This window comes from Gymnodraco acuticeps, unplaced genomic scaffold, assembly GCF_902827175.1.
Source record: "Gymnodraco acuticeps unplaced genomic scaffold, fGymAcu1.1, whole genome shotgun sequence".
NCBI lineage: Eukaryota > Metazoa > Chordata > Actinopteri > Perciformes > Bathydraconidae > Gymnodraco > Gymnodraco acuticeps.
Genome location: NW_022990271.1, coordinates 2,135,676 through 2,159,980, shown reverse-complemented (window position 1 = coordinate 2,159,980; position 24,305 = coordinate 2,135,676). Strand labels below are relative to the sequence as shown.

The 24,305-nt window shown below is 40.9% G+C and overlaps 1 protein-coding gene across 3 annotated transcripts in view; it reads left to right on the top strand.

The window, feature by feature from the left end:
* The first annotated feature begins 11,168 nt into the window (after positions 1–11,168).
* The window catches only part of LOC117549405 (C-Jun-amino-terminal kinase-interacting protein 1-like), a 52,191-nt gene continuing 39,054 nt past the window's right edge, over positions 11,169–24,305 (top strand). Inside the window, exons 1-2 of one of the 3 annotated variants that reach the window (XM_034221292.1) lie at positions 11,180–11,312; positions 17,249–17,503. In XM_034221292.1, the coding sequence (XP_034077183.1) occupies positions 11,233–11,312; positions 17,249–17,503 (335 nt within the window). In that variant the 5' untranslated portion in view covers positions 11,180–11,232. Of the gene's footprint in view, positions 11,313–17,245; positions 17,504–24,305 lie in introns of all 3 variants that reach the window. The other 2 variants (XM_034221291.1, XM_034221293.1) reach the window with 2 other exon arrangements.

The window sequence follows — 24,305 nt, the reverse complement described above, 5'->3', positions numbered from 1 at the left end:
GAGAAACTCTATGAGAATAAACATGGGGTCCGCAGTTCTTTTGACGTGGAAAGTTCACAGCTCGCTAGTGGTTCAGCTTGGCGCACCTAAGACGACTCACTGGGTAGTAAGATCTTCCAACGTACAGAGGACAATGTGGAAACATCTTATGACCTCATAGAGCCAGACTCTGACACAGAAGTTCAAACTCAATTCACAGAATGCAGCAACAGAAACCGAGGCTCTCATCAATTTGAGAGGTCTTCAACTTCATCCCTCAACTCTTCAGAGTCGCTCAAAGTGGCAAAAGAGCAATCACAACATTAACACTAGAACCGCCAACGGGTACATTTTACCCGCAGCTGTTTTTTGATTGTATGTAACTTGTTTTCAATAACATATTAAAGTCTCCCAGTCCTTGACTTTTCCTGAAAGTGTGTTATGTATCACCCTCTGTTGTTAACAATTGTCAATATGAAGTCAGATTGAAAAAATCGCCCAAAAAATTGCCATTTATACCTATATCCGCCAGCGGGTAATATTTACCTCATAGAAAATGCAGCGTAAACATGACGTGTTGCTATAGCCAGGGGCGTCGCCTGGACCTGGAAACATTCGGGGCTTAGCCCACAGTGGCGGCGCTACAGTCAAATGTTCTACTGCAAGACTCCCCACACGCACATACACAATTGCGCAATCTGGTGTCACAAACGGGTGCCTGCATTAGCTTTGTTACGGCAATGGATTGTGGGAGATTCTCATAGCACGTGAGGATCTCTTGAGGGTAAGGTGCCTGTATTATCTCGGTGGACAAAATGTATGTTTTTATTTTATAAGGACAATAACGTACTGTTGTGTTTGTTTAGTTTAATGTTAATTGTTTAATGCTCAGTCACAGCAACATGTTTTTAGTGTGATTGGCTATTTGTTTTATATGATTTATCAACGTTATCATCAATAGCTAATCTGAGCACCAGAACCCAGCTCACGTTTCCTTTTATGCTGTCCATTGAAATGCAGGTATGCGAGTTTTGTACACCAGTTTATTTATGTTTAATGTTTCACATTGCTCCACATGATGCCTTGACTACAAAGTCTTCCATGTTTCTACGCTTCTTCCTCTGTGTCACAGTTTCGGGAATATCAAGATCATTGCACAGGGCCTTGGTCTTGTCATAGACCTCATGTGCTTTCTCGTTACTTTGGTAACTTTTCAGTGTGTTCTCAACTGCTGTTTTGTAATCTACTGCCTGCACCAAGTCAATTGTTTCTTTCTGCAGGTATTTGTGCAGGCCCTGAGTGGTTGAGAGCAGTGTCTGGAACATGACAGCATGTAGATGGTACTGAATTTTCAAAGCTTGCTTTCCAGTCCTTTTGCTAGAGGGGCTGAAAGGCTCCCTAAAGTCTTGATCAAAGCAGGGAGGTTTTTGACATGCACAGCGAACAAGTTGTTTGTCCCCTACCTCTAGCTGTTTCTGAAATGTTTGCAATCTCTGATGGTGGACAAGAGATGTGGAGAAGAAAGAGTAGAGACACTCCAGGAAATCAACGCAGGTATGTGAGTTTTGTACACCAGTTTGTATAAGTTTAATGTTTCACATTGCTTGTGAAAAATATACTACCACTATACGATCACTGATGTTTTGTTGTTGACTGGACACTTATTTTGTAAAAGAGATAGCATGAGAGGATCTCTTAAGCAATGCAGCTCACGTGTCCTTTTTATATGCTGTCCATTGAAATGCAGGAAAGTAATCACCAGCTCTGAGTGATCTGTTGCCGAGGGGACACTACACCGGAGTTACATAAGCAGAGATAAAGTGCTATTTTGGGGGGAACTCACCTCCTCTGGGGAAGACTTTTTTTAAATAATGAAGTTAAAAGCATCAATCTTGTGCACTTTGAGAGCAACATTAAGAGATATGGATACATCTCTCAACACCCATATGTCAAAAAGAAATCAAAGAATCAGAAACGGGTTTATTATTTAAAAACACTTCATTTTCCAATTAAATCATAAACTATGTCAAATTATTAGAAGTTGTTAGTAATCAGATTAAACAGAAAAAAGGGATGGAAGGAGGAAATAATAATCCCTCATCACTTGCTGTTTGCGGTTGAAATGATCTCTTTTGCTGGCCAAACATGCTGGATGGAAAGCAGTGATGTCTCACTTGCCTTGGCCCTGTATCTGCAGTCCCTTAATCAGTCATGTTACTCATTGACTCTTGTCTGTTCTGGTGTTCCTGTTCATTGTTGTCTCCATTGTCGTTCTTGTCTGTTGTATCTCCTTCTTGTGTGTCCCTTTCTCCTGTTCTCCTTTCTTCATCCTCTAGTCTGTTTGGCTCATCTGTGATGCCTGTGTAGGTACACAAACAAGTATGTATCAGTTTCCAGCTCTGTCAAATAAATGAATTTCAAGATACACACATTTGTCTTCATTAAAATGAGTGTCACCACACTGTCACAAAATGTAATACTAACCAATTGAAAATAGTTACATTTACATCTCTTGTAGATATCACTGTTAGAGTAGTTATCTGCCAATAGGACATAATCATTCCTATACAAATGCAGTTTGAGTAATTCACTTAATATATTTACTTAAAACTTTAATATAGTCATTTTCACTTAATACTCTAATATAGTCATCTTTCTGCATTCAACACTTAGGAAAGCTCTACAATTTCACATGATAATGAGGAAAAAAGGCCTCCGACAATGCAGATCATTTTTTGATCATATCAATTTTAAGATGCGGGTCAAGGCTTAATATTTGGGAGCATAGTGTCCCTTGCTCCCTTTCAGGAGCCCCACTGGATTGGCTTTGATCTGAAATATTTGTATAAAAAGCTTGTTAGCTGGCTGTCCATCTCATAATGTTCAGATAGAAAATAGCTGTCAATAGGAAATATAAATCAGAAGAATTATATTTTCATGCAAAATCTGTCACAAAAAGAGGTTGCACATTTAAATGCAGGTGTTGTTATGGCAACTTCAGTGGCCAGACAGCCACATTTACTGCTGCAAATACGTTCAAACATGCTGTCGACACGTAAAGCAGTGGCAACTATGCCACCATTTCAGCTGACTTTTTCTCAGAAATACTGTCACATAACATCCATATATATATTTCAGTGCTAGGTTGATGCTTAGCTAAGCTAACTATGAAACACTTTAACTGACAGGACTCAGGAATCAGGATCAACTGTGTACTACTGTAAGGTAGCTTCTAGCTTCATGTCGAACACAGACAGTAAGTCAACATTTCCCAGAGAGCTTTCTTTGAAATCACCAAGTAACGCTAAAAAACACAACATTTAGATTGTATGACAACGTGTTTATTTAATATATCTGGCTAGCTATAGCTACTTGCTAACGGTTTAGCTTACCCGCGCGATTCAAAGAAACGTCAACGTAGCTATAATGTATGCTTTGCTTACATGTTCGCATAACTTGTAAGTTTACTGACAGGTACATACCTTGTTCATCTGGCTCAGGTGGTGGCTCTGGGGTTGTTGTGTGAGCCACCACTTGAGAATTGCCGTCTTTTTTATTAAATAAATGTCTAATGTCCATCTTCAGAATCTCCGCGTCCGGGGCTGACAGTTTAAAGTTTAAACATTGTCACAGAGGAGAGGTACGTACCTGTCAGCCAATAAAACACGTTTATTTCCATGCAACTCTCTGATTGGTCTGGTGGCGTCGTCTTGCCTCTGTGTTGCATTCACTGAACATGGGAAATTATAATTCTACCGTACGTCCGTCCGTAGGCGACGCCCCTGGCTATAGCAACGCCTTTTGTCTACTGCGGTTCCTTATAGATAGATAGATAGATATATATATATATATATATATATATATATATATATATATATATTGATAGATGGAGAGAGAGATAGACAGATAGATAGTTATAGATAGTGTAACATCTTGGAGAATACAACATCTTGGATGACTGAGCTCACGTTGAGGACGTAATGCATGTGTGCAGGTTAAGTGACTTGAATAAAGATGGACACTCGGAATGAGAGAAGTAGTCCGCGTCATCTGTTTATGTAGACAATTATATGTCCATAGAACAGAACATTACAGATATATTGATAGATAGTTATAGATAGAGAGATTTGTACCTAAACAAAAGACAAGTGTAACACCAAGCGTTTAAATCAGCACTCTTAGCGATATTTTATACTTCATGTTATCTGCACAAACTATATCATATGAAAAGCTGAGAGTCCACAGATTATATTGGTATAAATTTCATCCCTGTGCGATCAAAACTCACTGTTCTGTATGATAAATAAAAGAACATTGTACCTTGAAAATCAATAGCGGGTACATTTTACCCGTTGGCGGTTTTAGGTATACAGCGACCTCTGGCGGTTCTAGTGTTAAGCAAGGATACCTGGTGCTTTTTCGCAATACTCAGGTGAAAATAAACCAGTGGCCGATGGCACTGGTTACAAAAACGTTTCCTGTAAGCGATGGTAAGGTCAGGAAGTTGGAACCTAAAGTTGACAGAGGAGGGGCCTCAAAGACCTTCATCCGTCCCATCACAGAGGTGGTGGCGCTTATGTTCCCCTAGGGGTCACACGGACTGTTACTTACCTCCCAGTAGTTTGTTCTCCAATAGTGCTATTCTGTTCAATACCAGGCGGGGAGTGTCACTTACATGTAAGTTTCGTTTTTTGTTGTTATAGCACCTCCTAAAGGCAACTGGCGTGATTGCAGCCTTTTCATGCTATTTTTGGATGTAGATGTTTTCATTGGTCAGTAGATGTCACATTGCATGGTCACATGACCGAGTTGAAAGGTCAGCGGCCATGTTTTTCTAGCAGAACAGCTGGAGTGCCACATGTTATTGTACCTCCTCAAACATCCGGCTCCATCTGCTCATGTGGAACGTGGAGAGGCATTGTTTGTAAGTTTGATGATTCATCTATGTTTATGGATTTCATTTATGTTTGTATTTTATAGCATGTCATTGTATTGATTGCAATGCTTTGTGCTTTTTACTTTTAGTTTCACAAGATTTCAACAATAAACTGTTTAACTATCTGGCGATGTGTACATCATTGCTATGTGCCCAAGGGCCAGAATAAGGTCAACATATAATATTTGTAAACCTGAAGAGTCAGTGCCAGTGCCTCACCAGTCATGAACCACACTGTACGTCACTGCAGAAGCTTATATGTCACATCTAAGTTTTTTGTGCCCCACCACTTTTGTACATATAAAAACGCCACTGGGCGCACCTATGTGTTTATGCGGCGCAATTAGTGTGGCGCGGCACGGTTTCCAGGCTCCAATAGCCCCCCCCACTCCAGTAGCACTGGCATAGCAGTGATGTACACATCGCCAGATAGTTTATTGTTGAAATCTTGTGAAACTAAAAGTAAAAAGCACAAAGCATTGCAGTCAATACAATGACATGCTATAAAATACAAACATAAATGAAATTCATAAACATAGATGAATCATCAAACTTACAAACAATGCCTCTCCAAGGTCCACATGAGCAGATGGAGCCGGATGTTTGAGGAGGTACAATAACATGTGGCACTCCAGTTGTTCTGCTGGAAAAACATGGCCGCTGACCTTTCAACTCGGTCATGTGACCATGCAATGTGACATCCACTGACCAATGAAAACATCTACATCCAAAAATAGCATGAAAAGGCTGCAATCACGCCAGTTGCCTTTAGGAGGTGCTATAACAACAAAAAACGAAACTTACATGTAACGTGACAGACCTAAATCAAAATATAATATTATTTTCAAAAGCTTTTTTTGTCTGATGCTTCGATTCATTTTAAACTGACAGTTCAACAAAAGAATACCCAAAAAATGTAATTTTATCATTTAAATATTGAATTGTTCTTTCTTAGTAAGATCCCATTTTCAATAAAATTGCGGTCTTCCCTTAACTTGAAGATGAAGTCCATTCTGGACAAAAATCTCTATTACTTTTTTGTAAAAGTCCTCCTTATCTTCTTGTAGTTTCAAAAGTCTATCATAAATCTAATCGATAGATAGAAAATTATAAAAGTAGGGTAGACATGTGGATATTACCCGGCTGAACAAATCGTGCATTTATCTAACGTTTCCCACACATCTTATTTTGAGCTATTTTCTAAAATCCTATGGAGAAATCTCATTGCTTTTTTGTCGAGGGAAGCCATGCGCAGCTTACTTCCGGGTTTTAGGACTCGTCACTGCAGCTCTCTCGCAGTGGCGGACTGCCCATAGGAACAAGGTAAATATTATATAGTTGGTATCAGTAAAATGTATAATCTACAATAAAATCTCGTTTAAAATTGTTTTACGATGTCTAAAGTTACTGATAAGTCACATGTTTCCTGCCTGGCCACAGCGTGTATCATTACCCTCTCTCGTCCGGGCGGTAAGAAAGGAGCCCTCAGCCAGAGCAGCAGCAGCCAACAAGCTGACTGTTGCTATCTGTATACTATGCCGCAAAAACATAATTTCAGCCAATCAGCGTCGTCAGATCTGATGCTCAAAGGACGCCCTGTCAGCGCCCTGGCCTGTGTGTCTGTGAGGTGTTTGGACTCGTATCCAAGGTGACGCTACAGTAGTTGTCGAGGATGGTTGCGTCTGCAGGTGGAGACTCCGGTGCTAGTGGATCGCCGGAGCTGTAGATTAACATTTACATGCTTATTGTAGTTGTGGGCAATGTCTGTAGCACCATGGAGCATATGTGTGGGCTGGACCTGCATTTACAGGAAAGGAGTGAGCAGAGGGTGGAGTTGTCGATTCTTGTTCAGTTTTCATCTTCCTCACCCTCTCAAACTTTGAGTTGCGCGCGCTGCTAAAGAGACGCGCTACCATGAAAACCAAACAATGGTGTAGCTGTATTAAAGTCAGTGGAAACAGTCGTGAGTAAATCTGATTTTGTCAGAAATCGGGAGAAATATGACCCCGGGAGGAAACCGGGAGAGGGCAATGAAATCGGGAGTCTCCCGCGAAAATCGGGAGGGTTGGCAGGTATGTCACGCAGGTATGTCACACACACACACACACACACACACACACACACACTGTTACAGCCGCTGTTTTCCTTGTGCCATTAACTCTGTTTGTGAGTGTGCATATGTAAATGAGCTGTACAGTTCCTCTGCTGTCATTGGCCGTCCCGACCTCGCAACATCCGCGGTGATTGGACGGACGTCATCCAATCCCCGCCCGCTTCTGCCACGTCATCTGGGGGAGGAGTACAAAGGCCGGGCACGGACATCATTCAGGAGGCTCTGTATTGTGGGACAGACGCGTCAAGCCTCTCATTGTGTTATCGCCATATTCTGTGCCTCGTTAGACTGCCTAGCAGTGTGTTAAGTAGGGTTTCTGTGCGAGTACACTGATTATTAGCAGTGTGTCGTAGTGTTCTGTGTTTAGTATAGGGTGTGTGTGTGTATTGCTTAGATCCAGGTTGCTTAGCTCCTGTAGAACAGCATTTAGGATTATTGACATTGTGAAACAGCTTAGACCCAGGTTAGCTTAGCGCCTGTAGATCAGCATTTGTGGGAGTATTGCTTAGAACCAGGTGACTAGCACCTGTTGACCAGCAACAGCTGTGTTCCCACACAGCCTCATTTTGTTTATTGTTTTGTTCCACTTTAGAAGTGAGGTACTTTTCTTTCCTTTTGTATGATACTGCGCAACTCTCTTTTGGAGTTCTCCTTTTGGTAGTAACAGTTTGACCCGTTGTTGGGCCAGGCTGTTTGTATATATCATTTTGCTCATTTACAGTTACAAATAAACCACTTGTAACATATACCAATTCCACTCTGGTCGTGTCGTTTCCCTTTGGATCCCCTAGCCCAATAGGGAACGTAACACGTGGGGGCTCAAACATGCATTTGAGTGTGTAAAGACACTCTTAAGTTACGCTCCTGTGCTCGCTGCTCCCGATTTTGCTAAGCCTTTTACACTCAAAGTGGATGCCAGTGCAGTGGGGGCCGGTGCTGTTTTACTGCAGGAGGATGCGGATGGAGTTGATCATCCTGTCTGTTATGTCTCCCGCAAGTTCAACAAACATCAGGTCCGCTACTCTACCATTGAAAAGGAGACCCTTGCTTTGTTGTTAGCTCTCCAGCACTTTGAGGTTTATGTCGGGTCCAGTTCTTTGCCAGTTGCAGTGTTTACCGATCATAATCCCATCGTATTCTTGTCCCGCATGTACAACCACAACCAGCGTCTCATGCGGTGGGCTCTGATCGTCCAGGACTACAACCTGCAAATCCGCCATAAGAAAGGTTCAGAGAATGTGTTCGCAGAAGCGTTGTCCAGACTGTAGTGATGTGTTCTGTGTTATTGTGTGTTATGGTTCACAAAAACCCGGTAGGGTTTTGTCTTAAGGGAGGGGGTGTTATAGCCGCTGTTTTCCTTGTGCCATTAACTCTGTTTGTGTGTGTATATGTAAATGAGCTGTGCAGTTCCTCTGCTGTCATTGGCCGTCCCGACCTCGCAACATCCGCGGTGATTGGACGGATGTCATCCAATCCCCGCCCGCTTCTGCCACGTCATCCGGGGGAGGAGTACAAAGGCCGGGCACGGACATCATTCAGGAGGCTCTGTATTGTGGGACAGACGCCTCAAGCCTCTCATTGTGTTATCGCCATATTCTGTGCCTCGTTAGACTGCCTAGCAGTGTGTTAAGTAGGGTTTCTGTGCGAGTACACTGATTAGCAGTGTGTCGTAGTGTTCTGTGTTTAGTATAGGGTGTGTGTGTGTGTGTGTATTGCTTAGATCCAGGTTGCTTAGCTCCTGTAGAACAGCATTTAGGATTATTAGACTAAAGTGACCTATCTAAGCCCTCAGACTCCTTTACCTCGCTGAGCTGTAGTTATCAGCCTCAATCCAACAACAATCAGCGGTACCGATGCACGTGGTGTAGTCCTAAACGATAGCTGGGGATTCTGGGTAGTGTAGTGTTCTGCCATCCTTTACTCCGAAAAAATATTTGTTTCTCCGAATCGAAAGGGAAAAATACAAAAGCATTGCACACAATTTAAACCAATCAATGTTGTGTAATTAACAAGGATAATCTGGTGTTTTGTAGTCAATGAGTAGTGCAGATATCACTGTAAAATCAATCGACAGTAAGGGGAATACTTACTTCCGGGTGTACAATTCTCCGTTATCCAATGAAAATGGACGCTCACATTGCCTTTAAGGGCAGCCGACACAAACGAATGCCGTGCTTCCATGAGCGTCAAATCCCGCCGCAGATGGGAATACATTGCAATCAGTTGAAAGCTATTTGCGTCCCTTTATAAAGCTGAAGGAGCCTAGGAGCGTCACAACTGCACGCCACGGGACCCTGACCAAACGTCGCTCCTGGACGATTATGGAGTGAGAGTGTGTTGCTCTAAACAGCTCAATAGGCACACACTGTAGACACTAATTAGAAGAACACAGACTAAAACAGCAATGTACAGACGAATCAGATGATTAAACATGATCATAAAATATATTTTATATATATATATTTTTTAATCATTATTTTGAATACTCTGCTGACACTAGGTGGGACCTGCCCCTAATGACCAGTCGCCACTGGGTGCGCCGCATTTGCGGCTCAGTTGAGGCTCAGTTGAGGCTCCCTCCGCAAGATGAGGTTCCCTCCGCAAGATGAGGCCCCCTCCGCGAGGTGAGGCCCCACGCAGTCTGCGTGATCTTCCTGTAGGGAGGGACGGCCCTGATAACAACTATCAAACTAATGCTGTGTAGCCAGGGCCGGCCCTAGGCACTGGCGAACTAGCCGGTCGCCTATATCTGGAGGGCTGCTGGTCGCCAGATCTGGAGGGCTGCTGCGCTGGGAGAAAATAATAATAAATACAAAAATAAAAATGTATTAATTTTTTATTTGTATTCTGCCTAATTGTCTGCCCTTGATGTAATACATATACATTAATAATTGAATAAAGACCCTTTGCACCCCGGGCCGGCAACATTTTGCATTTGCCGTAAGTGATGAAAGTGGGGGATGTTGACTTATCAGGCTCACAGCCAAAGTGCGAGCGAGCCTCCGAGCGAGCAAGAGAGAGAGAGAGAGGGCGTGCATCGGTACCGCTGATTGTTGTTGGATTGAGGCTGATAACTACAGCTCAGTGAGGTAAAGGAGTCTGAGGGTTTAGATAGTTCACTTTAGTCTAAGTTATCTCAGTGGGTCTCAAACGGTTTGGTCACAATTTATGTAAACAAATATTTCCAAGGCACATCTTTATAATTATTAGGATAAATAACAACAAGTTTGAAATCATTCCAATGTATACTATAGGACAGTAACCAATAATATTGTTTAAAACTGGAGATATTAAAAAATATGCATAAATAAATGTTGACTAGGTAAAATAAAATATGAATGAACAACAAAAATAAAATACATTACATGTATTTGTTATTGGCTATGGTAGGTTATTGGTTATGTTCACATACTTATTTGATTAATGAAATGTAAACCGATCTTTTGTAAACCGATGTCCCCCCCCCAATTAAAACATGTCCATACAATACATTTCAAACCTTCTTTATGTATATAACCAACATGTCAATACGTTACAGTTTTTGTAGTATATTGGTCTTTTGTAGAGATTTTTCATTTTTTTCTTTATATATTCTATAGTGTATTGATTGGAGGGGCGGGGGGGGACAAATCATAATTTCGCCAAGGGCACCAAAATGTCTAGGGCAGGCCCTGTGTGTAGCTGAGCATTGTTCAAACCATAGAATGTATATGTTCAAACAAACATAACTTGTTTTTGAAGTTGATAAACCTATTAGAAAATGCTGATGTTTCCAAAGATGACACAAAGTACTACTGTTGAACGCAGATATAGGCCTGAAAACAATGTGTGAGGTCGCGTTAACCGACTATTTTCCGTCTATTACGGATTTTGATTGATTTTGAAAGCAGTCCGTCATTTTGACAGATTAGAACGAACTCGGAACAGCGCAGGCTTTTTATTGATTGTATTATTATCAACTAACGTGTAATCTATTATGTATGATGGACCGGAAAATTACTTGCATAGGCACTAAAACATGTCAAACAAAACACAAATGTTCCAAATCCTCCACTAGAATGTAGTCATTTTTGCGAAGTTCTGCTGAGTTGCTATGTTTCCCACAGTCCTTGAAGGCAGCACCGTATCGCAGTATCGCCGGACTGCAGGTGTCTGCTGGGCGGCTGCACATTCGGAGCCAATGGAGGAATGGTAACAAGGCAGCATGGCAGACCGAGAGAAGCGGAAACTCAGCACACCCTCTGGCCGCAACAACATCCAAGTGAAGTCCCCGGCCAGCTTCAGGTAAGCGCCCCGGCGGAGGGAGCCCGGGGGGGCTGGAGGCTGTGAGGGATGAGACGGTGACCGTGCGGCTCTGCGGGCTGATGTGCTGCTGCTGGTGGCTATCAGTCCCTGCAGCTGCCGTTGGCAATGCTCAGTTCTGCGGTTTGAAGTCGCAGTGTGTTGTTGAGCCGCATGTTTAGGGGTTGGGCGTGTCTGTTCCCAGAGGACCGAGACGAGCTGTGTGTTTAGACTACAACCATACATCCGTCAATGTGTCGCAGACTTTTTGGGGATCTGTTCCTAACAGTAATCCTTGTCATGACTGTATTTTTTTATATCGGTTTTATATGCTCTGCTTTGTATTGCTATGTTTTCAGCCCAGTGAAAGTAGTGTCCTCTACGATGGCATCATTTTGAACCTGATTTGTGACAACTTGTTTTGTTTTTGTGATATTCCTATAGTTACTCGTAAAACTAAACTTCCGAGCCTTTTTCCTTCATATTTAATAGCAGTTCTCAAACTGAATTAAACTGATCATGTTGCTTTTAGATTAATTAATTGCATATGTTTAAGTATAATAATGTTATTGTCATTTTCTAATGTTTGCTGATGTGTTTGGATTTGGCCTATACAGTACACTGTAAAGTTAAGCAGAAACATTTCAATATGTGTTGTATAGTGGCCTATAACCAATCTTGGCAAAACAAACAAGAACAAACTATTTTTGTACTGTTTGATAGCTGCACCTATTTTTGTAGAATAGAAACAAGAGTGATTCTGGAGATCAAAGTTAGCAGCTGCAAATGTGCTAATGTCACTTTTGAAAATCAACTACTGTGAAGAAATATATTCACTTAATTATCAAATATTGTGTGATAATACTTTAGCATTGACTCTATTATCTTATCTTATTATCTCTTCTGGTTGTTGGCCGGTTGTCCATAATGAAAACGCTACCTAAATAATGTATATGATGAGGAACTTGTGATGGGCATTTTATTGTACTAATTATTCATGAGTTGCATAACAGCTTGATAGGTTAGTCAATAGTAAAAAACAGTTTGTAAAGCTACAGTACACATTACCCAGAGTTCATCAGGTAGGTGATCAGAGCTAATTCAAAGGTCAAATGAACAACATGTTGGAGGGCTGAGCACGGGGATTAGCTGCATGCTGTTCACATACTTTCACACTCTGTGCCACACACTCACACTCACACAGGCCCATGTTGCCTGAGGAGAAGCTGTGATTCCGCAGTGGTATGACTTAGTGGATGGAGGTCTGTGATCAAAACCCCAGTGAGACGGCACCCCCCCCTCCTCATCCTCAGGCTCAGTCAGTCCCTGTCTCATTAGCAGAGCTGCAAACAGGCTGATCCACAACCGTCTTTCATCAAAGTCGCTCCTGCAGTTTTTGATATGTCTGACAAAAGAATATATAAATATGTTTTTTGTGTGTCTCAAAGCTACTCAGTAAAAACATCAAACAAAACAAAGCAAAGCAAAAGAAGAAACCATTTTAGTTGCACAATGCTTAATGACACAAATGTTCTAAATGTAAGTTAGTGTAAGTGTTGTATAAGCACGCAAATAAAAAAACACACAATGCTAAACATTATAGGAGCTAGGTCTTCTTATATCAGTCATACATGTTTTAGAGAATCAGCTGTTAGTCAAACTCTTAATGTATCTTTTGTATTAGTTGTTGGTAGAACTTATTTTAATGAACAGTTTAACATAAAACACATTGCTAGGCAGCAAATAAAAAATGTAATGATAAAGACATCAAGGCAATAGATTACAAAAGTAATTAAACAAGTATTATAAAGGATGTAAACTGTGTTTAACAGCTAAAAAGACACTTCAGGAACACATAATGTCCTTGTTTGAATTTATGTAGATTAGAAGACCACACAGTGTTGATATTTCTGAGTATAATCTGCTAGAGAAACAAGGCCAGATAATCCACAACCCCAGCGTTGGCTCGGTCCCAGAGCAGCCATATGTTGGCATGTTTTCCTCCGTCACTCTCCCTGCCTCCACCCACTGTGGTCCAATCCTCCGTCCCTCCCCAACCTGCTGCCGTCAGTTCAGCTCTGTGCGTGGAGATATTCCGTGACTGAGACACTGTGTGATTCCTCAGCTTTTCAACATGTGACCCAGTTTTGAGGCTCCTAAATTTTTCATGTCATGTTGATAGAGAGTTACAAGTTGGCATGTGAGTTTAAGTTCAGCACATTTCAGTATTGTTTTCTACAGTCTGTACGACAAGGTTTTTACAAAAAGGTTGGTAAATGAGACAAATACATCTTTTATATTTGATCAGGTTTAAAAGATAACCTAATTGTTTTTAACGTGAAGCACTGAGGAGTCCCAACATAAATAAAAAGCAAAACATGGCTGCTCATTTACCATCTTCATATTGAGCCTACATTTGACTTCTTGTTGATCCTTAGGTTGACCAGTGAATAAACACTGTTGCTTCAATATCAGTATCAAACTAGTTTTGATGTCACAAAATCATCCTTGTACATACAGTTTTTAAACATTATATTATTTTTGAGTAGACCAGTACTTAAATATTAACATTGCTTAGTCATACAATATATAATAATTTGGTAACTGAACTATTGTTCTCGTAAAAACGTTGATTCCTGATTTCCTGTTACAAAGCAATGTTAGAAGAACATGAAGAGCAGCAGCTGGTGTGTTCAGTTAATGATCTTCACACTGACTGTGAGCGACGACAGCAGAGTTAAAAATAGTGTTTTTCTGTGACAGTTCTCAGAGTTCACGTCAGTAAAGTGCTGCTGTTTGCTGAAAACTGCATTTGAACATCAGTTTTGCGTTCATGCCGGAGATCAAGAAAGACTTTTCAACAGCAGATCTACACTGACATGCATTCCCCACTGATTAACAACTCAATAGTATTTCACACAATGTACAACATCGTGATAGGAAAGCTGTGATGCAGACTACGTTCTGAAAAACAGACCTCTCAGCTTAACCAAAGAAGTGGTTAAAAGATGATGCATCTAATTACAATTTAATATGACATCAGGACTGGGGAAGCAGGATTTAGTGACACCTGCTGTCTGCTTTCCTGTGCAAGTGGTATTGTAAATGTGTCTGCTAATTTCATTTAATCAGAGCTAGACAAATAAAAACGGATTATTTGTATTTCATATCATATGGTATGTTTAGGTGAACTGTATCTTTACATTCTCCTTCACTGCATTGATCATCTGTGGCACAAGAGGGCGTAGCAGAGGACTCTTTAACATTAGCAGGGTCTTTAACTGTGTGTGTGCGCCTGCTATTCAGCCAACCAACAGTGTAGGATTGCATTTCATCTTTTAGTGCATTATGGGGAACATATGTTGGACATCTCGTGAAATCAGAGATCCCTGTTGAGGCAAAGCTTACTCTTCAAATGTGCGGTTCAGTATTGATCCGAATGAAAAACATGGTTTATTATAATTATTCCACTGGTTTGAGAGGAGTGTCACTGCAGTTGTTTTATACTCAGAAAAAGGATGCTCTGAATAAATCTGACTTATTAAGCTTATGTTTTAAAGCGTGAGAACACTATAATCAACATGAAAGTGCAGCAGTGTCCATGGTCTCTCCCTCTTGCTCACCCTCACTCACTCATTCACATAGCCTCTCTCTTCTCTCTCATCTTTTCACTGCTTCCGACCCGACGTGACTCTTCTGACAAGATGTGCTCGGGCAGATGGATTCACAGGGTGTGGGATGTGAGAAAGATTGAGTGATAAGGGGGAGACGGGAGAGGGCGGGCGGTTAAGCAGATTTTGATTTGTCGGTTTCCCTGATTCACTGCATCCGTGGACTTTGATGTTTTCTGTGGGCAGAAAAGCTAGATTTCAGGGTTTTTCAATAGATTTGACTCGTGTTTTCTTTTAGTTGTATTTTATCCTCAGAGAGAGAGAGCATTTTAATTGAGCTGATTCTAAATTCACTGGCAGTACAAGCTGACGGAGTGGACAGATACTGCTCTGGTTGCAGTTCCCCCCCGTGCTCATTATTTACAGCTGCCGCTCGGTTCTGCTGACATGGCACGTTCCACCTGAAGGCACCCCCCCTCTGCTTACAGTACCTTCTCTCTATAAAGCGACAGGCCTGTTTTCCTATTTTTCTTGATTTCACAAAAATATTGAAGAAAAAAAACGGAATTTAGTGAGAAATGTTTCATGTATTCTGATCTGCTTTTAATGATTGGGATGCCAGAACATATTTTGAAATGTAAAATCTCCTCACATTTTGTGTAGGGATAGTGCATACATTTTGAATAATATATGAAATTAGTTTAATATTTAATAATAATCATTTAATGATGAATTAATCATGCATGTTGTATCGCCAGATTTTTGCCAATACGTAGCTATGTTATTGGTTGAGTTTTATTCAATAAATCATTACACAATGCGAAGAAAATCTTTCTCTGACTAATTGATACATGGTCTCTTTCTTTCTGTCTCTTGAGACCATCATGCATCATTTGAACAGCACTCAGTGTGCATTATTTGTGTTTTATAGGATTGTTCTTCTTTCTTCAGCATGTTTTATCACATCTTTCATTTGTAGGGGGAAGTGTTAAAGCTTTTCTGTCATGTGTGTGTGTGAAAGCTCCATATAGGCTCTGGCCAGTTTCCGCTGGTGTTTGCATCTCAGAGTGTAGACAAAAAGCCCAATAAATTGGTATTTTAGAACTATACAAGCTCTGATTTAAACTGGGGGGTAGAACATCAGCATCATTGGTTAGTAGCAAATACTTCTCATCTGTTATATTCTTGTAAAATGATAGTGGAGGAATGCATTGAATTCCTTCAGTTTTGGACCAAAATCCACTTGGGCAAAAGGATGTACAGTACTGATTCAAATATAAAAAAGAGCTTTTATCAAAATCTGTTGCTCACTTTAAGCAATCTTTAATACCTTTTTTTTTTCTTTTACTCATGAAGCCTTTGGTGGCTAAAATGAGCAAGATGGTTCTTTATAAAGGTTCTAACCGGCATACAGGGCAGTGGGCACATGCTCTGGCCTGCTGGTGGAAGGCTTTAAGGTCAGCAGGGTGGACGGGGTTAATGGACTGTACATTTCACTGTGTGCGGCATGCACACAATTCGACACTCATTGATTTTGAGATGAAGATGCTCCACCTGCCTAGAGAAGCAAAGACCAGGGCGCCTAAAGGATGGTTCCAGTATATGACAAGATATTACTTATTATTGTAGGATCACCCAATGTTCTGCCACTCGTTCAGTTAAGGGTTTGGAACACAGTTGGACTTACAAAAGGAACATAAACACAAAGTGTCTGTTGTAAACATCCATCACAGTTTATAAGACTACCTCCTGGTTCAAGTATGAGCCATGGCTTTACGTTGTGAATTCAATTTCCCTGCATATTGAGGGATTAGAACATATTGGATTGGTTTTTAACTCCAAATAAGTGATTTAGATAATCTGGATAGAATGCTTGCTTGTTTACCACCTGTCAGGTTTTGACTCCTTGTGTTTTATACCCTGTCAGGGATCTTTTTTTATCAATGACGCCATGTTGCCAGATTTTCCATTAGGAAGATGAATGGAAAGAAAGAAAGAGAAGAGGAAATTAAGAGTCTTATGATCAATGGGACCTCATGAATAATTTAGCACGCCTGTGTTTTGCAGAGAGACAGTGACGGAGGACGAGTGTCCTCTTGTGCCGGTGTTACTCCTATTTGCCGTGGCGTAGGATGTCCTGCTAAGTTAACAGCAGTTTTTTGAGGTGGCTTTGTAAATCTGATGTCCACAGGACGGAGTAAACACCAGAGAGAGGGAGAGAGAGGAGTGGATTATATAACACTGCTCCTTTGTGGCAGATTCAGCTCGTCTGCTTTAAATAATTCCCCCCTTTCTTCCTTTCTCTCTCCTGTGGATGAGCGGCAGCAGCAGCTCTGAGTCGGACGCCTCTCGCATCGACCCTGAGGAGCTGCACCCCTCCTCCCTCTCCTCCGACTCTCGTCCTGCTCGCTCCTCCCTCCCTCCCTCTCTCGTCTTCCCTCATTCTTCACTTTCTAACATCCTTGCTCCTTCTCCTCCTCCTCCTCCTCCTCTCCTCTCAGCTGTGGATGCCCTCCTCACTTACAGTATGGACTCGGGAGGGGAAGGAGAAGAGGGTTGGATGGAGGACCAGTGGGAGAAATGGTAGGGTGCCTCTCTCGTTATTCCCTGTTTTATTTTTACCGGCTTGCAGCAACATGGCTGTGTGTGACCTTGTGAGTGTGGTACTGCTAACATGCCTTCTTCTTGCAGTATGTCGTCTCCTTGCATTATGCAGCTCAGGATAGGCATGCCCTTGAAGGATGGTGGGTATTGTGTGCGTCTTTGTAAAGAAAAGAGGTGGAGCATGGTGTATGTTGGCCCAAAATAGGACTGCAAAAGTGACACAGGGGAAGAAACATCACACTTTCTGCTGGGTTGTGTGTGTTGTGATAGCACTGGTGACGTATATATAGTATTTGAAGTATTTGTTTTTCTGAGTTTGTTTTCATACAGTGCAATTATGAAAATGGGGGGGGGGGGTGCTTGTCCTGGTCCTGTCCTTGCAGCAGGACAAATCGGATGAATGAGCGACAGCATTCAGCCTTGTTATCTCTCAGTGGGAGCAGTAAGGGTGTATATTGTTGGGTAGAAATGGGGGGGAAGGGGTATACAGTACATGCGTCCACTGTGGCAACTCAACTGTGAGCTAATGTGTATGGTGTGGGAGGGGATTGATTCAAAACTGCACGGCACAGATGCTAGTCACGTGATGCTATAATATGGCAACAGACAGGCAAATGCTAAATGAGTTGTGTTACTAACTTTTACTAGAAAATATTGCAATACATAAATAAAATAAATATATGGCTGAAATTATCTGATGTTGTTATTACTATAGGCAAGGCAAGGCAAGGCAAGGCAAGGCAAGTTTATTTATATAGCACTTTTCAACACAAGGCAATTCAAAGTGCTTTACAAAAAATGAAAGAGATTAAGAAAATGGCATTTAAAATCAGTCATTAAAAAGAAAAGATAATAAAATGAACATTAAAATATAGGGGGATGTTGGTGTCTAATTAGCAGCTACGTTGCATTTTTCGCTTCAATTTCTTACACAAGAAGTCTTTTTTTCCTGCCTTCACCACAGCACGTATTTTTTTCCATTATGAACTGTCTTTTTTTTTTTGCAGTAGGAAGTGTTGCAACTTGTCGGCCCAGTTTTTTGGGATACAATCTGTTGATACATATGACCCTTATCTTTACTTGACCTTGCATGCTACTGTACATGTGAACACAAAAATGCAGGTCAACATTGGCAAGCAAGCAGTAGATGAATACGGCACCAATGTATCATTGGTGGATTCAAATAAAGGCTAATGAGCTGGCCGGGGCCCTCATGGCTAGAGCGTGAGGTCATGCTGTCCTTCATTAACACACGCAGAGAGACAGGCCGGGGAGACAGAAATAAGCCAGTAGGATGCCTGTCACCCCCCACTGTCAGAACAACGCAGGAGTTTATCCCAAATCCTCAGCCAAACCAACTGAAACGTCCGTCCTGCAGTGTTGTTGCCCTCATACTGTCATTTTACCACACATACATCATGTCTGCGTCATGTTTCTGCAGGGAAGTGCACTCACAGTCCAATTGATAATCATATCTACTGTTAATTAGAAGTGGGAAAATGATCATACATGCTTACAATCACTATATAGTACGTGATTAAACAAACCTTAAGGCATAGGATACATTAGAAGGGAAATTATTGAAAGAGACATTGATGTCTTATGGGAAAATGTTTTACATGTTAGGATATATTCAGGTTCTTCTCAGCTGACTTTGATTGCCTGGTACTGAGTGGTAATTGGAGAAGTAATCTCAAGTTCATCTGCAGTGGCTTTGGCATTGGTCTATGGTGTTTAGTGTTGTATTAGGATGTGGACACACATGCCATCTGCATTGCAATACACTTTGAACTTTTCCTAAAATAACTGTGAAACAACAAGCTGTCATTTACTGAATGTGTCGTTTTATCACATGAAAAAATGGAAAATTATAGCTTTTTAGTTTCCACATCGGGACTATGTACTGAAACCAAAAGCTGAGCACAGAGCGTGTTTAATCTCAAGTCCTTTACTCATAAATCGATGGTAAGCACCCAGCTGATGGATGTTATTCATTACTGGCAACTTAAGCATGAATACCAGTTGTATGGTTATGCTTAGGCTGCTTTAAATACTTTGTTAAGAATCCAAGTCAGCATTGAGGTTTTTTATATTTACCTGAAACCCTTCCAATCGTGTTTGTGCCCAAACATCCGTGCGGAATTGGAATGAAAGTTGCTAACCCTAACCCTAACCCATAATCAAGTTTTCAAGAGGGAATTCATAGTATAATAATGTACTCTGAAAAATGTCTGCATCTTTTAAACAAGCTATAACCCTTTACTGTAAGTCTAAGTTAGATGTGCCTGGATTATAGTGAGGCAACAGTTTCCCAGTGATGATATTGGTGTCAGTCTGGGTTTACTACAGTCCAAAGGATTTGCTGCGTCTCACTTTCAGTGATGATGACATAGTATATGTGGGACAGGGATCTCTGACCTGGATAGCCCAGCCAGTCTGCTGAGTCAGCCTGCATTGCTCTGTGAGTGAGATAAAGGAACTACATCGTACAGAAAACAATCCCAAAGGAGACTAACACCATATTTAGGGTTCTGGATGTTCTAAATGATTGGTTTGTAATTGGGATATGCAAAAGAGTGACGAGTGGAAGCCAGTCCCCTTTCATATTCCCAGGCAATATCTTTACTGTCTATCAAAACTCAATGCAAAAATACCCAACATCCATTATAAAAGTGGAGCGTAAAAGTTTTAAGAGGACACCATTGTATTGGTCAAGTCTCAACAGAAGTTTAGGATGTCTTCACACTTCGGTAGAGAGCTTTGAAACTTTTGGAGTGGTACTGTACAAATGCTTCTTGAGTGATTCATCAAAGTATATTTTGTCCATCCCATTTTGATCAGTGAGGACAGGTTAAATCAAATAAAAAGCTCTCTGTATAGTGCAATACAGTTCAACAGCAACACAGATTACATCCTCCAAAATGACCATTCAGTTGCATCGACACCGCTCTAAAACTTAATAATTATAACCTTCATAGAGTTCGATTTTCTGTAGGACTGTAAATAATTTTAGTCTTAGATATAGGTGTAGCAGAGCAACTGAGTGTATTTATGGAGGATATACTGGTGGGATTTATCATATAATGTGCCCACACAGTTTTGAAACCGTCCACAGCTGCAGTGCTTCTGTCGGCTGGATTCTCTTTAAACTCAATAACATTGTTGTAAGTGGCAGGCAGGTGATGGATCATGTCCTTGTGGCTGCACTTTGGGCTATGCAAGGTAACAACTGTATGCATAAAGGAGAGATCTGCAGAATGAATACATATAAAGTTGAACATGCATTATTGGTCAGGTGTTTTTCTCTATTTCTTTCCTTTTTATGTAAATCAAATAGAAATGAATAAAAAACAGGTGTTTAGCTGTGATAGGGACATAAACGTACAAATGAATCATGTTATCTTTATAAATATGCAAGTGGTTTCAGGAATTACATTTATTCCACTATTGTGGGAACAAAAAAAAAAACTCAAATGTGTTAAAAAGGTGAGAGATCAAACGCTCAGAGAATCTATTTTATACTTTAAGACAAAAGTGTTTCAGGTGGCTCCCGGTGATGCGCCCTTACAGCTTGTTTAATGAGAGTGTGCTCTGCATTGTACACACTACCTACCCTGTAACACCTTGATGTGTGTTTTTTTCCGGTGTCTACATCCCTCATTACCCACAATTCAGTGCAGCAAAGGGGTCACCCTGTCCTGTCCAGGTGGTTTATCTCCCGGCACTTCATTTCCTCCTCCCTCCGTGTCCCCATGACTCTCTCCTTCCTCTCACTGTCCTCTGCCTCTATTTGTACTTTCCTCTGGGTTTGATCTGAAGTCAGGACATCTTCCTCCCACCTCTTGTTCACCACTCTTTAGACTCTTCCTTTTGTCCTTGTGAAGCGACAATTATAGGTCAAAGCCTCCATAAAAAGGGTCAACATAAATGACATGCTTATGGCTGGTTTGCACTCTGATTGGCATTCAATCTCTCCTGTCCTTTCATTTCCTTTCTCTCCTCTTTTCTCCTCCACCTTTCCCTCCTCCTTCCTGTAAGTGATGCTGATAAGGGGCATGCTCAGGAGCATATTGATTTTGTTCCTCTACCAAGCATTTGTCTGTGTTGTAATACATTACATTGTAGAAAACTGATAAGCCAATGTTTTTTCTTTATTTAAAAGTGGTGCAGTGTCCCCAGACCAAAGCCTATACCATGCACTCTTTTCACAGCAGACATTTTAGCCTGTCAAAACAGAAGCACCGGTGAAAATAATCACATTAACGATGGCTCCCTTCCATTGGGTGCAAGTAAGCGATGCAAGTGAGTGAGCATCCACAGGAGCACTGCTAAATGTAAAGCCACATGTTGTTACTCAGAGCTGATCATGTTAGGTGGCCTAAAACAATATAAGCTAGAGACATTTTCGGGGTGCTTGTATAAGATAAGATAAGAATCCAAAGTACTTTATCGATCCCAATTTGTGAAATGTTTGTGTTGCAGAAGCATACAAAGACATGGCATTGTACATTAGAGAAATTAAAAGACTAGAAATAAACAATCCAAAATGTAAACATCTCAAATAGAAATAAAATAGCATTAAAAAAGTAGAAAATAAACATGCTGAAATATAAATTAGAGTCTCTTGACATATATTTGTACAATACAATAAGTACAATTATTTGTAAAGGATTAAACTTTCAATTGAAAAATGGAAAATAGAAAATATAGAACCACTATGACTCTCTATGTAAATGCTTAATTCATCATGATACAGTACATTTGCCTATGAAGGTAGGAACCAAAAATGCACTAGTCCCAAATACAATATTCTAAAAATAAGATTAACTATACTTTCTCAATCAGGAGAGAAACATGTATTTGTTGGCACTTATTTCAGTCGCTGATTAACACACATCACCATATTCTTAATGGGTTAATGGTCTCAAAGTTTTAAAGGCTTCTTTAATTCGGCATGATGTTTAATTTGTAAATGTGTTTCAATCAGGGTAAAACAGACCGAACTTTAACCCTTTATTTTGTTTTCAGTTCTTTTGGTTTGCTAAAAATGTGTTGTTCAGCATTTGGTGGTGCCTTGCTCCACATTTTTTGTTGTCACTTAAAACCTAAATGGTCAGTGATGCTGCCGGTTTTTCACATGCAGAATTGAAGGTGCATGCTCCACCTGCTGATTTCTTCATATCTTTCTTTCTATGTTTCTTCTCTTTCTATCATGTGTATTCCCATTTGAGATCATTTATTCCATGGATGGACTGCTCTACTTTCTCTTGCTCCAACCTTCAGCCCTTCTTTCCTGCCTCCTTTAGGGCCTCATTATAGACATAAACAGATGCTTCTACCCCCATATTCCAAAATGTGAGTGCTAAAGAAGGCCACAGCTGTGCGTCATTTTGCAACATGAGACATCTGCAGTGTTGATGTAGCCAGAAATGACATTAGCTTCATGCAACAATATGAGGATCACAGCTTCCCAAGTTCACCAGGGTTCCCTGACAGCTTGATTTGAAGCTCCTTGTGATCACTGCCATCTTCTCTTTATCCCTCTAATAACATCTTCCTGCTCCTCTGTCTGTTACGCCCAGGAGGCTGCAGGCTAAAGAGATAACAGGCGGACATAATTACAGATGGGGAAAAGCGAGGCATTGTTTACTGAAAGCTAATTGAATCCTACCACGGACATCAGGACATTTCCCGGGTTGACACTGGAATGATGTTCAGGGTTGCTGCAAGAGCAAACACTCATGTTCTTCCCTGCAAAACAGATTTCAATGTGCACAATAACATACATTTGGATGCGGTACATGAAGTTACCAGAACTGTCGATATGCTGGTAGAAACCTGAGTTTGAACTGAGAGGATTGTTCTGCTTTGACAGGGGTGTGCTCATTAATGAGGTCCTTGGTGTTATAGCTGTCTTTTGTTCTGGTGGGTTGCATCAGTTTGTCATGAGTTTCAACAACAGGCTGGTTGGAATGACATTTACACTGGATATTCCTTGTTCCAAGGGTTCCCAGTCTCCATTGTAACCCAAAAACGTTTTTGGTTACACTGCCAATTATCAAGCATCAATGAAATGCTAAAATGTTCACAAATAACAAACCTAATTAAGCCCCTCATGCTCCCCAGAGGGTGATACTCTTTGATTTAGGCTAATATGAGTTAACTCCTGGAGCCACCTTCATCACAACAATGACCCAAAAATATACTTTAATTTCAAAATCTAGCCGGAGCTATGAAGACTGCTGAAAGTGCAGTTTCCTTAGAGAATGGACAACTTTTGTTGTTTTTGAAAATGTAGTAAAATCAACAATATGTTTATTGATGTATTCCGTGTACTGCATTCTAAATGAACACTGTGGCTGCTACCTTTACTTGCTACATGATGTTGTATTATACATTTGTAATTTGTCTGTGCTGTTGTTTCTGTCAACACACACATTTTAAATGTAAAACATTACATTTGTAAATGTTAACTCTGTATCTTGGAAAAGCCACTCAGAAATGTTTGGATTCATCAAGTTTGCCCTCGATCCTGTTATCATGTTGTGTTACAGTAAGCTTATGGATTGAGCTGTTAATGTGAAGATGCATTTCCCAGTAGTCCTCTGATTCAGCTTCTCACCACTGCAGGGTGTTTAGCTTTATCCAGGCTGCTAATGCTGAAGCAACAGCCATTATACAGGCTTTCCATCACACCCCCCCCCCCCTCCAGTCAGATATCTGTTGTTGTCACTGACCAGGGAAATACCACTGCTTGTGACGCAGAAATGCTGCCAGTGGC